The sequence below is a fragment of the Muntiacus reevesi genome, chromosome 1 (genome assembly GCF_963930625.1).
Source record: "Muntiacus reevesi chromosome 1, mMunRee1.1, whole genome shotgun sequence".
Taxonomy (NCBI): domain Eukaryota; kingdom Metazoa; phylum Chordata; class Mammalia; order Artiodactyla; family Cervidae; genus Muntiacus; species Muntiacus reevesi.
Window position 1 is genome coordinate 119024339 of NC_089249.1, and position 16157 is coordinate 119040495.

The 16157-nt window shown below is 34.4% G+C and overlaps 1 protein-coding gene across 1 annotated transcript in view; it reads left to right on the plus strand.

Annotated features, from left to right (window-relative positions):
- The window catches only part of COL24A1 (collagen type XXIV alpha 1 chain), a 373554-nt gene extending 357857 nt beyond the window's left edge, over positions 1 to 15697 (plus strand). The window contains exons 58-62 of the mRNA XM_065907005.1: positions 3025 to 3090; positions 3721 to 3889; positions 8824 to 8933; positions 11314 to 11529; positions 14273 to 15697. Coding sequence (XP_065763077.1) covers positions 3025 to 3090; positions 3721 to 3889; positions 8824 to 8933; positions 11314 to 11529; positions 14273 to 14419 — 708 coding nt within the window. The 3' untranslated portion in view covers positions 14420 to 15697. The remainder of the gene's footprint in view (positions 1 to 3024; positions 3091 to 3720; positions 3890 to 8823; positions 8934 to 11313; positions 11530 to 14272) is intronic.
- The last annotated feature ends 460 nt before the right edge of the window (positions 15698 to 16157 follow it).

The window sequence follows — 16157 nt, forward strand, 5'->3', positions numbered from 1 at the left end:
TTCTGCACTGAGTGAGCTCTGAGTAAGGTAAAATAAAGACAGTCTTGCAAGTGGTGTCTTTAAGGGAACCACCAGACAGGTCAAATAACAACATTTCGCTGGAAAGGAGACTTTGAAGCAACTCTCAGCCCCATTCTGCTCCCTCCTGTGGTTTCCAGGCTTCTTCTTTTCACTGCAATTGCAGGCTGTTGGTTTTCAAGGCTACCACAGAGCTGGAAAGAGAGGCATGGGAATAGGGCAAATTAAAGCTTTACAGAGCTCACTGCCCTTCCTAAAATTCAACTATTTTTCTGAAGTGAATGCTCCCCAGACTTACAGCAAACATTTTGTAAATTTCTGTAATTCTGAAATACTTCATTCTGACATCCTTTTTTCCAGTTTTCTCATTGCTTTTATAGAAGAGAGAATTCTGGGAGGTCATTATTCCACCATTTTTCCTGTCTCCTAAGTCTCTGATCTTCAGCACACATTTTTTAAATATTCTCTGTGATAAAATGGAAGAGCATATAGATCAGTTCTGCTGCATTGAAGTACAATGGTTGACTCAAAAGTGCTTGTGGAATCCAGTTGCAAGCTGAACTAGCTGCTTTTTTCATGGAACACCACTTTTACTTGTCAGAATGACAGTTGTTTAAACATGAGTATTTGGCAGATATTTTCTTGAAAATGAATTAAGTGAGTCTGTCATTTTAAGGAGAAAAACTAACAACTTGATACCAATAATAAATTTCAAGCAACAGTAACAATTGAAAGCTTGCATCTATTACAAGTTTGACAACTTCACAATAGTTCTGTTTTTCTGATGGGATTGGTGATGATGTTAATGAATGTAATATTTTGATACAACATAATGAAATGTGTATTTGGAAGGACTGCATTATTTCATTAACCATTTTCCAAGTAATTGAATCATGAATTTTTTTTAAAAATCATGATTTTTAACAAAGTAGGTAAATGATTTTTTTTTAGAATCCATCTTTTAAGTTTGATAGATTAATAGATTTTAATATGAGTATAAATTTTATAGATAAATTTTCAGACTTCACATTTCAACTAACCTTTAATTAATTCCCACTTGTCAAGTTGTGGTATAATATCAAAGAAGAATATCCACAATTATTTGAAAAGGCTACTAAAATATTTTCTTGCCAACTGCATATCTTCTTTAAGGCCAGATTTTCTTCATATAGTTCATATAGTTCTTCATATAGTTCAGCTAAAATAACATTTTAACAGATCGAAAATAGAAGCAAATATGAGAATCTTGCTATTTCCTATTAATTCAGACATTAAAGAGAATACATAAGTATAAAACAGTGCCACTCTTCTTACAAAGTTTTTATTTTCAAAAGTTAATTTTTCATTAAAAATATTTATATTAACATGTAATATGTTTATTTAAAGGTAATTAACACAGTTTTAAATTTTATATTTTAATTCATACTATGGTAAATATCAAAAGCTATAATTCACATAAATAAAAGTTCTTTAAAGCCCTTAATAATATTTAAAAGTACAACAGAGTCCTGAGTCAGAAGAGCCTGAGAACTGCTTATTGCTAGTTTTTCTATGATCAAAGCTCTAATGACAAGTAAAGGTGACTGTTGTTTCCTACTTAATTCAACTGCCCCTATTTAGTGCCAATATTTTTTTGTGACCCATGTCCAAAATCTGCCAATTCTCACAAACATGATGGTCAGAATTAACTTGCACAGAATTTTTAATGCTAAAGCCTTTCTTCTTGAGTAGGCCATGCTTCTCTATCTCCAGGCCTTTGTGTTGGCACCTCTGCCTAGAAAACTCTCCCACCCATTTCCCTAACAATTCATATTTATTCTTCAGATCCCAGTTCAAATATCACTACCTCTAGGAAGCCTATGCAGATCTATTCCTTCCAAGTTTCTTATATCCTCCAGATTTGATTAAATAAGACTCTATAATTTCTCTTATAGGTCCATGCACTTTTCTTTAACAGCACATATCCCAATTTGTAAATGTGTTATTTTTTAGATTATTTGATTGATGCCTTTATCGACCTCTAAACTTTAGCTCTACAAGGGCAAAGTTGTTTTGTTTTGTATTATTTGCTTACCATTTTATCCTCAATATGTGTTTGGCAGCATACATATGCAGAATGAGTCAAATATTTTCCAACATGAAAACCACATGTTGAGGCAAGGATGAGTGTATTTTGTTGATTGTCCCATCATTTTAAATAGTTTTCCAAATTATCAACCATGAGATATGGGAGATATTGAAAAGAGTTTCTATTATATGGAATACAAGTAAAAAGACATCTCAGCAGTACAATCATTCTGAAAGAAATCAGATGCTTGATTTGCTCACACATACGTCATTTCACAGAATTTTCTCCCAACTTATGCTTCTTAGAAGTTTCCAAGCTTTTTAAAAAATAAAATATGAAAAGACTTTTTACTAATGGTTATTCTGGGTCTTTCTCTAAAAATAACTTTTAGTAAATGCTGGAGGAGATTGTATTCATGTTCTATTATTTCTTTTGGGACTAATGACACATTTTCCAACTTCAGAAATTGTTTTTAAGACCGCAGAAGTATCAGATTAAACTAATGTGGTGACTACCTCAGGAAAGTAATATTTTATTCTATTTTTCTTCCAAGAATGTAACTGTTAAAAATTACTACGGTTATTTATTCTTCACTTTACAATTTATTAACGGTGGGGATCATATTTCATCCTTCTTCCATGTGAGTAACTTTTGTGTATGTTTTCAGGCAGCAGAGACAAATAGTTTTTCATTTGCGAACTCTGGACTTTGGTCCTGTTTTAATTAGGAGACTTGAAATTTGGATGAAGGCAGCATATTGTCCTTTCAGATAGCTAGGCAATATTTGTGAGATCAGTCTAACCATTAGAGTTACAAACCCCTTTCAGATAATAAGTCTAGTATGCTTTAACAGCAGTGCTTTCAGAATTTATGGCCTTTACTTTAGAGCACTCAGTGTTGATCTTATTGCTAATCTCAAATGGTTTTGTTTTACACAGAAACAAATCGATATCAATGCTGCTATTCAAGCCTTGATTGAATCACATACTGCCCTACAGATGGAGGTAATATATCTGCCTTTATTTACATTGGCACACTCAATCTACAAATTAAACAAATATTTTTTCAGAGGCCAAAATGTGACTTTATCTCAAGGCCTGTATTTACAAGAGATTAAAAGTAATGAAACAATTTTTAAGGACAAAGAAGGCAATTTTAATAAACAAAAATACATGCATAAGGTTTTTAAGGAAAACATTTAAAACAAAAATATTGTCAAAGGATTTTCAAATAAGAATTTGGTATTACAGCAGACAATAGTTAAATGAAGTTAGCCATTTCTTAAAATGGCATCTATCTATCATCACTATTCATTTTTCTTAACCTCTATTTATTCATTATATATAGGTTTTTTTTAAATTATGCAGTAGGGATAGTAATTGTTAAGTTTTATGTCAGCTTGAAAAGTAAACTTTTGAGTGTGAATTTAAGCTCTTGTTAAGATCAAGATTAACAAAACACAAATATGCTTATAGTTAAATATAAACTGTTCTTTACATCCTACTCTCAACTCACTGCACACAATAGGAGTACACTTTTCTTCTGTCTTGATCTTTGTTGATCACTTGGGTTACATACTGGTAATGACTACTCTATGCTTCTTTGCTAATATGATTTTCATGATGACTTGGCAGAGCTACCAGAATACTGAAGTGACTTTAATTGACCACAGTGCAGAGATCTTCAAAACCTTGAACTATCTTAGCAATTTACTACACAGCATCAAGCATCCTCTTGGCACACGAGATAATCCAGCACAAATCTGCAAAGATTTGCTTAACTGTGAACACAAAGTATCAGATGGTAAGTTATTGGTTTCCTTAAACTGTGATATTTCATTTCATCATTTCAGTGTGTTTGAGATATTGAGTGTATTTATGCCAAATCTTATCATTTTTGATAAAACCCTGACAGAGGCATTTTAAGGTCATCAAGAACCAAATACGTACTTCTTTAGGTAAATATGGTTTCTGATATCAAAGTATTCTTTTTTAAGGTTTTGCTTTATAAAGATCTTCTATCTGACATATCCCCGAATTTTCTTACCCCATCTATGTCACTTGCTTATACTCTGTGCTTGGAATTCATGTTAAAAATAAAAATAGGAAAGGTTAACTTTTGAACTAACAGACAATATTATCTGTCAGGACCACCAGAGTTGGCAACATGAAGAAAGAGATCATAGTTCCCCCCTCTACTACACCCCCTAAAATTAATTTTTACATAAAATGGAATTTAAATGCCTCATTTTGGAATTTGACTGTAAAGATGGAGGCTTGTCATGCTTGGAATCTTTTCATCCTCACATTGATACCTCAAAATCCATTAGCCAGAGTTGCAAAAATAGAGCCATCAAGCAAAAGGTTTAAAGCAAGTGGAGGAGCCACTACTATCTGATGATCAACAGGGAAACCCTGTCTGCTACAATATGTCATTTAATTTCAATTGTGATGGGGTCTATATAGTCAGCTATACAATCAATGTGAGTAGTTATTTTTGGTAAAAACTCTAGTCCTAACATACAATGATACATATGCTGACTTGAAAATAAGTTATTTAATTCTGTAGGATGGACAGTAAGTTCATATTTTATTTTTATACACATGTGTTTACATACAGATATACATGTCTAAATACATATTTGTCCAGAAGCATCTTCCATTCCAGAAGTATAGCAAAAATATTTGTTTTATTTATATTAATAAAATACTTCTATAGATGTTTCCTGCCTTAGATTATCACAAAACAAATAATATTTCTAGTTATAGCTGCCCTTCGTAATAAAATTTGACTCTTTACTATATTTGAGGGTATAAAAATGTAATTCTATAGAACTGAAAGGAACAAAGACATTATAGGACATACCAATTACTAAAATCTAATTCAAGATCTGCCTTCCTCATAGGATAAATAGCTAAGTTGTGTGGTTTGCAAGGTATCAGGAAAGTATTTATGCCCCAAAATACTTTCATCACTAGGAGATTGTAAGTGCAGTAGAAAAACACAAAATAACACGGAAGGGGGGGTATGATAGAAAGTAGGGTTGGGGGTGAAGTTTTAAATAGAGTAGGTATATAAATAATCTCTAAGAAAGTGGCATTTATGCAATATCTGGAGGAGGTAAGGGAAGAAGCCACAGGAAATCTGAGGGAAAGAGCTTTCCAGGAAGAAAGAACAAATGCAATTTGTTCTGTATTTAGCATGTCCTATTAGCAAGAAGGTTAAGGTGACTGGAAGAGGTCATAAGGAGAAGAATGGTAGGAAATGAAGTCAGAAAGATGTCAAGAAACCAGATTATATAGGACATTGTAGACTAATCAAAAGACTCTAGCTCTTACTCCGAATAGGATGGAAAACTTTGGAAGAATTAGAGCAAAGGAATGACAAGACTTGACTTAAATTTTGAAATGTTACTCTTGGTGATGTATCGCAAATATATGGAGGACAGGGTAGAAAAAGCCATTGAGAAAGCTAAAAAATTTAATCCAGTAAAAGATGATGATGGTTTAGACTACAGTTAGTGGTGGGAAAGTGGTAAGAAATGGTCAAATCTTTGGATAAGCTTTAAGGTAGAGCTTGCAGGTTTTTTTGTTGATAATTCAGATATGAATTATAAAACAGAATGATAAAGAATGACTCTAAGAGTTTCGACTAAAGGACTAGAAGAGTGGAATTGCTGTCTATACAGATAGAGAAGCAGGTTTGGAATCAAGATGAGGAGTTCAGTTTTGGATGTATTTGAGATGTCTTTTAGACATTCAAGGAAGTATGTCAAGTAGGTAGTTTGCTATTCAGGAGAGAGATCAGGAGAAGTAATTTGCATATAAATAACATCTAATGCCCTGAAACTCTCTAGGACTACCTAAAGAGTAGATTTTTTTAAAGTTCTAAAAACTGTGCCATAGAACTCTTCCATGTTTAGAGATCAGGGAGTTGAGGAGGAACTAGCAAAGAAAACTAAGAAGAAGCTATCACTGAGATAGGAGAAAAAGTAGATGAATGTGAAGGAAATGTTTGCCTGAAGAGGCAGGGATCTACTGGGTCAATGTCAAGTTAGGTAAAGGCTGGGAAAAGGCTACTAGATTTAGTAATGGGAAGTTCTTTGATGCTTTTTGCAAGAGCAATTTAGAGGAATGGTAGTAGTTAAAACTGTATCAGGTTTTAAGAGAAAATGGTGGAGCTGGAGAGTTTCCATTCTCAGTTATGAAGCAGGTAATTCAATTTGCCTAACTAAATTTTTAAAAGTTAAAAGCATAAAATATTGACAAAGTAGTAAGGATTTTGAAGAACACAGCAGAGATGGGCACACACTTACATCTGCTTCTGCCCTGGGTGCATCCAGCAACTGAGTAGTGCAATAGGGGATCAAAGGTTGGAATCCGAAGCCCACAGATGGTGGGGGTTCAGGCTTTCAAAGGGCTATAATCTGGGAGTAAAAACGATGGGATCAAAGAATTAATGCAGTCAGGACACTAGAGAGAATGAGCCAAAATGAGAAGAAAGGTGAAATCATGGAAGAGATCTAGCTGTAGGTAATAAACCTAAAAAAAGACTACGGCATGGCCTTGGGAGTTAATGATGAAAGTAAACAGAACAGGAGAAGCATACAAAAAAATTGGTGGGAAAGAGTTGGAGGAACTGAGTAGAGGTCAGAATATTACAAGTATCAACCACATGGATGTAAAATCACCAATAATTAGGTTATAAAGGGCTAGCCAAAAGCTAAAATCAAAGAAATAAAGCTGATGATGGCAACAGGAACAGGTGACAGGAGATAGAGTGTGGTGACAACAATTTTACCATGGAGTGTTCTCAGATTGAAAGCAGGCAACAAGGAGCAAGAAAGACCCCTTCCTGACTCAGGCACAATGCTGTAGAGGCTGTGGCAGAAAGGGCCTGCATGGAAGCAGTGTTCTCAGGAGAGAGCCAATTTTGAGTTCAAGCATTTAGGCCTACAAAAGATGTATTATGGTATAATGCTTATATCCTAAAAAAAATATGAAGCCCCCTAGCAATTCACCAGTGAACAACAATGCCTGAGTTCAAAGCACTCCAACACATGTAAGAATGAGATCTTGCTTGATGGAAAACCTTTTATAAAGCCTATGTTCACTTAAATAATAGAGGAAATTATTTCTTGAATGAGAGATGATGAGTCAAGATATATGCCTACCTCATTAGTTAAGGGACTTCCCTGGTGGCTCAGACGGTAAAGCGTCTGCCTACAATGCGGGAGACCTGGGTTTGATCCCTGGGTGGGGAAGATCCCCTGGAGAAGGAAATGGCACCCCACTCCAGTACTCTTGCCTGGAGAATCCCATGGATGGATGGAGGATCCTGTTAGGCTAGTCCATGGGGTCGCAAAGAGCCAGACACAACTGAGCAACTTCACTTCACTTCACTTCATTAGTTAAGACTGTAAGCCTACATCAGATCCTGGTTTTAAAAAAGCCAGCTGTAATTTCTACAAACTACAAAATGTCCAACATTCTGAGGAAATCGGGGGGAAATAATGGGATACAGAGGTGCTATTAGGACTTTTTCACCCTTTTCTTCCGTATTTCAGTATAGATCGGTGATTCTCCAAATATCATCCATGAACCAGAATTAGATGCAGATTCTCAAACCCCATCCCAAATGTAATGATTTAGAAACTCTAGGGGTGGGGCCCAGATGTTTTAACAGAGTCAACAAAGTCTGAAAACCACTGCAATAGAGATAGTCGCCTACTCTTGGAAGTAACAATTCAAGTTTTCATTTTGTAGGATTAGAAGAATAGCAGAGGGGGAATGGTCGAGGATGTGTGTAAATCTACAAAGACAGACCAGGGGAAGCCCAGAATAAGCTAGAGGAATCTTTGCTATGGGAAAAAAATGAAACAAACAAGGGTTTTTTTTACCTATTATAGAAAATGGCCTTTAACAAATACTGTTTGTTTTGTCTTGCCTTTTTAATGTAAGAAGGCAGGGCCATCTCATTCAAAAATTCCTGCTCTTTGTATTTAGAATAAGGTGCTTTTTTAAATATTCTGAGCCTGTTATTCCAGAATTAAGATGCTACCCCGGTACTTTTCAGTTTGAATATGTCCTAAAGTCCAACTTTACGCCCCATTTGATTCTCCTGGACAAACAGTGGATGCAAAGGTTGGCAGGCTTACACTGGCTATAGAGATTTCAGTCTTTTCTACTCACAAATCTGAAAAGAAAGCACAAAAATAACCATTTAATTGTACACTTTTCTTCTGGAAACAAAAATGGTTAGTCTTTTTAATTATCAATTAAACAGAGATACATTTTTCCTCAGGGAAACTGAAGAGGTTTCTATTTTTAAAATATATATATTCATTTTTAAGCTCTGTAATGACATAAAACAAAAACACACACATATCCCACATTAATTTCAACTTCTCTATTAACTATGTAACTGTAGACAATTCACTTAAGTTGCTGAGTTCATCTTATCTATAGCATGAAGTAACAGATTTTTTTTATTAAAATTATGAAATGGCCTTAAATTGATAGGTATGTGGAAAATATAGTATTTTCGCTATCAGTTTAACATAATGCTTGCAGCTTTTATTATTCACTAAATGTACTGATTTAAATGTATGATCTTTATAAACTAAGTTTTTTAACAGGAAAAAGTGTGAAAAAATGTGTTGAAAGTATGATACTTTTTAAGGATTGTTCAGAAATATTTAACATGTCATTTAAGTATTTTTGTTTTGCAATAAATAGGAAAATACTGGATTGATCCAAATCTTGGATGCCCTTCAGATGCCATTGAGGTTTTCTGCAATTTCAGTGCTGGGGGTCAGACATGTTTATCTCCTGCCTCTGTGACAAAGGTAAATTCTGAATTTAGCATATATACTGGTACTTGCCCACTACCAGTAAATAGTGATTTTTAAAAAATCTTCCACCTCAAATAATTATGAATTTTATGAGTGGAAGCAAGATATTCTCTACCATATATGAGAAAGAAACTTTTTGGTTTTTAAAACTAATCCTGTTAATTCTTGAAATTTTGATTATGTATTTTTATGACTGGCTTAGTTTGGCTTACTCCACTGACTATGCTTTTTAAATCCCTTTTAAAAATGTAAAACATATGTTTTTATGCTCATGCATTCATTAGAAAATTCCCAAACAGCTGCAATGTTTGTATTCAGTAATTAGTTACCTAAAGTTTTTACTGAAAATGACATCATCATCATTAAAAGAAGAATTCTGCCACAAAACTTGCTGTTTTGGGTGACTGGGAACAAAAATAACCTCCCTGAAATATCCACTGGGTATTTTTAAAACGTCTTATATGTATAATTCCATAAATGTTTAGAATGAACGAAAGTTAGTTTGGTATAACACTGGGTATTGTAACAAGCATTTCTCAATCCTAAGGCTTAGTTCTACCTATAACACATATCAAAGAAACCAAAACTGCATTTCTTTATTTCTCTGGTTAAACTACTTTGGCCTTCCCAAGAACTAATTTTTCATTGACAAAGAACTGATACATGGACCTACTGTGTGTTTTTTCCACCATAAGAAGGCATCAGCTAAAAAGTACAGTGTATCAGTCTCTCCAACTGCTTAGAATTAGACTGTCCTCTTCTCCTCAAACATTCCCCCCTCATTAACCAGGGTGTTTTATCCACTCATCTCAATAGGTATTCACCACTGTTACCCAAAGCAGAACAGGGAAGGACTCTTCTATTCCTGTGGAATCTGTGTAATGCTAAAGAGGAGCAGTAAGATCGCCTTGCTTCCAAACTACCCACATAATCACCCTCATGCCCCTGGGTTTAGCCCAGTATTTTTATTCTGGTTATCATGGAAGGAAAGGAGAGGGGAGTGCAAAGAAGACAGAATCAGTGAAGGAGCCATATTCCAGTTCTTTCCTTGGCTGAATCAATTCCCCCATTTCTCCCATCCATAAATTCAACCTGAGAAAGACCGCACAGGTAATGGAAAGAATAGCAGACTTGGAATCAGGGACCTGGATTCTAATTTCTGTTCCTCTGAAAACCTGGGAAATGATACTGTGAAGCACCAGAAAGCCCACTCCTTGCCAGGCACTGTGCTAACTAAATGACACTTGACCCCTCACATCCTTGTAGCAATCCTGTATTGGTGTTATACCCAAATTTGCCAGTAAGGAAACTGGGCTTAGAAAGGCTCCGTATTTCACAGGTTTGTAGTTCTCATTTACAAAATCAAAGAATTCGAACTGCTTCAGCTCTAATGTTCCTCATGATGATACTTCCATGTTTTCATCCTTATGCCCCCCCACCACCTTTGCCTTTCTTCTCTTTCCCTACAGTTTTTTGCTGTTGTTCTATTACCTTATAACTGATATTCTGATTTGGTGACTGGAGATTCGTATAAATTCCTCAGTAGGAACCACTTCTGTTCATTTATGTTATGACCATACCCCTGTTTGAATAATGCTAAAATGATGATGATGTCTAAAGCTACAGAAAAATCTGCTTCCGTGTCCAAATCTAGAAACTCCTTGCTCCAGTACTACCCTACATTGTTCACTTTATTAGTTAATATTTGTTCATGCATTCATTCATGCAATAAACAGCTATTGACAACCCACTGTATGACCAAACCTGCATTAGGGGTTGGCTAACACAAAGATTAAGATTCTGTCTTTGTCTTTAAAGGCTCCATAATTGAAATAATTCAACCAATTAATTATTACAACTTTTAACTTATCATTGGAAACTAAAAAAATAAATCTTCAAATGAAAGCACAGACAGAATTTCAAATTTCTATGAAAGAAATTTTAAACAATAATCCACAACAAATTATTAATGCATCTTAAATGACATTATGCAAACTATTTTTTTAGTCATATTTAGTTGCCTAGTGATATGCTAACGCCAGCTCATAATGCTCAGGAGAGCCTATTTATTGTTAAGATCTCTTGTGAATTCCATGTTAAGTGACACTACCTGGAGAGCCTAAAATCAGCCATGGTAGGAGTACTTACATCTATGGAAATTCAGAAATTGCTATAAATCGGGGGTGCCCTCCTGCCCCACCCCTGCAAGGGCCAGTGGCTAAGCATTTACTAGTACACCACTGACTGGCACTTAAATATCCTAAAAAGTAGCTTTCTCAAGGCTGCCTTTTAAGGACTTTCTTTAAGTTTCTCCAAACTATAAATTTTTCAGTTGCCATATCTTATAACTTGCCTATTGTTTCAATGACATTAGTTGGAGTTTGGAATCGGGAAAGTCCAGATGAACTTCCTTCATTTACTGAGCTCAGAAGCCACCCATATCATCACCATTCATTGTCTAAACACTCCAGTGTGGACAAGTCCTCAGACAAGTGGCTCAGGATTGACTCTTGGTTTCAAGGGATGGAATGGTCAGATTTTTGAAGAAAACACTCTACTTGAACCTAAAGTGCTTTCAAATGACTGCAAGGTAAGGGAATGGCACGTTTAGAATTATTCAATATAACTAACTTAAAATTGATAAGACTATATATAATTAACATAAGAGTAAAACTATATAATTAATATGAGAGTAAGAATTGCAAATTGCAGCTACAGAAGAATAAGTTTTAATGTGCCTAATGTGTAATGACCATACATTTTTCATAATCAGTTATTCATTTATATCAACTTTTGTCACACCCATTGGTCATCCATGGAGTTTTATATGCAAAACAGGTGTTATTAATGTATTAATTTTTATTCCCCATATGAAATAATTATAGTGATAGCAGATGGAGCATAAGGGCCTATAGGCAAATGTTTTCTTTTGTATATTTTTACCATGATCCTGCATCTCATTACTTCATGGAAAACAGGTTATAGAGGCAAGTCAGGTTTATTTCATATTTTCTCAGTCCCCATACCTGATGCCAAATAATGGGCAAAATGGCAGTTTGACTCTACAAATCAGTATCTGAATCATAGCCCATTTTTCCTATTACAATTAAATAATAATGAAGAATTTATAATGTTAAAACACTGTATTGTAGAGCAGGTGTTGGCAAACTACAATCCACAGACCAAATCTAGCCCAGCATTCAATTTACTAAATATATGTTATTGAAACACAGTCACACTCGTTCATCTCTTTATTATCTAGGGCTGTTATCACACTACAGTGGCAGAGTCAAGTATACATGACCCACAAAACCTAAAAGATTTCTAAGCCTTTACAGAGGAGTTTGTTGACCCCTTTTATAGTTACCCACTTACACATCATTAACTTCTTTAAGGAGCTTAGTTTCCTGCTCTTGTGTATCATGAAGCCCATGATTTAACATGTCTTATATTTAGAGTGCTTCACTGTTTCACAACATTTCACTTTCAGATAAACTACACTTGCATATTTGAAAAATCATAAAATAAATAGTCAGAAATATTTGGCTTGCTCTCTGTAGGTGAAGAAATCAGCATTACCAACAAAATTAACTTTCACAATTTTGTCCAGAAACTTTTAGTGACTCATTACTATTTCTGAGACACAATCAAAACTTAGCAGCAGTTAGAATAGTCAGGACCTATTTTTCAAGCTTGGGCTTTCACTGACTGTGTACCCTGAACTCTAGTCAAACTGGTCTATTTATAATAATATCAACGATTCCTCCTACTAATTATTGGGGACTTATTAGATGACAGGTACTATGTATTGCATACATTATTTAATTATAGCAGCTCTATGAAGTTACTATTAGTATCATTTTATAGGTAAGAAAAACTGAAGGCATAGAGGTTAAGTAACTTGTTCAAGGTACAGCAGAGCACGAAATCAACCCTAAGTGTGTACAGTTCCAAAGTCAATGCCACACTATAGTGCCAGGGTCTTTTAATGGAAATCTCACTGTATCCTCACCAATTCACATTTTATATGTGAGAATACCTATACCTGGGTGTCTATCAAAATCTGTGCACTTAAACCCCATGCTAGGCTTATTTTCACAACCACTTTCTACCTTTCCAACTGTTTTGTTTTTTTCTATTCATGTCATTCCCCTTCACTGAAATGCTGTTTTCTACTCCTCTAACCAAGTAGAAATTGTACATACTTTAAGGCCTATCTTCAATTTTGAATATAAAAGGCTTTTCCCTGACTCTTCTAGTTGGAAATGAGGAACTCAGCATTCACTCTGTATATTCATTATGATGCATGGCCTTATATTACAGCTGTTTGTTTCTCCTCTCCCTGACTAAATTTATAAGCTGCAAGAACTCAGAAGCCAGAATTTACTCATCTTTGTATTTCCCAAGAACTGTAAGAAACTGGAGGATTACATTTTATTCAACTGTGCCAAAAATATTTAGTCTTCAACAAATATTGCTTGAGACTTCATGAAGTTACAGAGAATTCTAGCCTAATTATTACCCCAAGGTTATAACTTTGGTAATTTATCTTCTGTGAGCTTCAATTGCCTTAACTTAAAATGGAATTTATAGCTTCAATAATCTCTAAAGTTCCTTCAAATTCTAAAATTTATACCATGATAATTCTGTGAATGAGTAAAGGAATAAACTCCTGTATAAAAAGCTTCACAAAGCTAGTTAACTTTTCTCTATTTTGTCTTCCTGAAACTTAATCAGAGCATAATTTTTATTTTATAATAGAATTTACCCTTCAAAAAAGAGCATACAGTAATAAAAGGAAATAGAAAGGCCTAGAAAGAAAGGAAGGGAGGAATGAAACTATATGAACAGTAACCACAGAATGGAAAAAAATAAACCTAAAAGATAATTCAACGTAACTATAATTTACTTGTACTGAAGTGATTCTGCATATTTCCTGCCTAGAGTACAGAGAGGGTAAGCGCACTCATTCCCTTTCATCCAACACAAGTGTCCATCCTGAAGCATGAGTCCCAAATAAAGGAAAACAAAATGGGTATTACTCACATTAGAATCAGGGCATATCTGGTCCAATGATCCACAGACAACAGAAACAGGAAGCCTCAAGAAAAATCAGAACACACAATGCCATCTAGAAAATGGAATAATCATATATTTTCAACTATTCATAGTAAATGTCACCCATTCATTGAGCACTTACTCTGTGCCAGGCATTATTCTAGGCACTTTCTATTCATTATTTCGAATCCTTAAATCTACACTGTCTATGAAAACACATTGTCTGCTGCTAATGGAAAAATTACAGATCAAAGCATTTTGTTCTTATTTTTCAGATTCAAGATGGCAGCTGGCATAAGGCAAAATTCCTTTTTCACACCCAGGACCCTAATCAACTTCCAGTAATAGAAGTACAAAAACTTCCTCATCTCAAAACCAAACGGAAGTACTACATTGAAAGCAGTTCTGTATGCTTTCTCTAAGGTCTCTGAATTAGTTCAGAATGCATGCTTTTGGCCAGGTAATTGCTGCAGAAGGAAAAATATAGACAGAAAGGTACTATTGGATATCATGAAATGCATGGAATAAAGCATTGGCTAAATTTTAAAGAATCTCAGGAAGAAAAGACTTCCTCCTAAGAAGGAGACAAGGCATTTTTTAAAGGACTATAACTGATAAAGTATTTAATTCTTTAAAAAATTATATTGATCTGAGCTTTCTTAGAGAATTCCCTAGAACTGAACATTTATAAACATGGAATTCTTCAGGGTATTCTATATTTTTTGACTGTCTGAGAGCAAAGTACCCATTAGACAGCTGGAGATGCAAAGCACCTCGGAGCAATACTGGCTAATGCTCCAAATGTGCAATGCTTCTGTCTAAAAACTGCAAGCCACAGTCTAATACGTCTTCTTTTCCCAAATACTAAGCTGTATTCAGGTCCCCAGTGGGCATATACATCTTAGCCGGTGGTACACTACCTCTTACGTGTTGCCTTTTTGTGTTGCTTGGTGCTCTTTCTAAAACACGGTGCTTGTGGCTTTCATAGACTATTTTATTTCTTTATTCGTCTTTGTCATTCTTTAAGAGTGTATGTACTGGTTACATCAATATATGTTTTGGTTGTTAGTACTTATTTTAATTTGTTTGGTCATATACTTAATAACAAGTAAAACATTATTTATGTGAAGTTCTTATTTTAAAATTCTCTTTGTGGATATAAAATCAAGGCTAGCACATTGTAACCTGTGCTTAAGCACAAGAGAATTGGGAGGGGGTTTTATTGTTTGTTTTAAATTGCTGTAAAAAATATTATAGGCCAGCTACATCCAGTAGTAGGTTTGGGTTAGAGTTTAGGGGTTGTGATATACTATTTTAAAAAAATCCATGATCATCTGGAATGATATTTTGTGTATATATATTTTGTAAAGTTGCAATTCAGCAAATCTTTTGAAATTGCTGCTGTTTTAAATTATAAAAACTTTGTTTCTGTTTCATAGAAATTACATGTTTTTTAATAATTCATTGATTTTCTTTCACCGTTCTTAATATGTTGGGACCTAAAAGAATTCAATTTGCCAGTCATTAAAGCAACATTCAAGAAAACAAAATCAGTCTTTTGCCATTTAAAATAGGCTAAGTTCAGACTTTCCTTGTCAGAGAAATGTTAAGCATTAAAAATATTATACCTTTTGGTATACTGAAAAGCATGTACATCCATTATAAACATACCATCAAACCACACTTACCTATCTATAATAAAAATGTGCTTTAATATCTTTTTTGGTGTTTTTTTTTTAAACCATACCCTTTTATTATGTAGGACAGCCTCTTTGGCTTAGACCTTCTGTACTATGTATATTGCACTACTAGAAAGTATCTATTACACACCTATAAAATGATTATAGAGCCTATTTCCTCCTCAAAATGAGGTCATGGCATAGAAACTCTCTCATATATGGGCAACTGATTTCTAACAAGGGCACCAAGCCCATTCAGTGGAAGAAGGACAGTTTTTTCAACAAATAGTTTTGGGAAAACTAGATATCCATATGCAAAAGAATGAAGTTGGACCTTTATCTTACATGATATACAAAAATTTACTCAAAATGATGAAATCTATTACTGTAAAAATGTTTGGGATAATATCAAAAATTTAAAAAATAACATAAAATGTATCAAAGTCCTAAATGTAAGAGCTAAAATTATAAAACTCTTAAA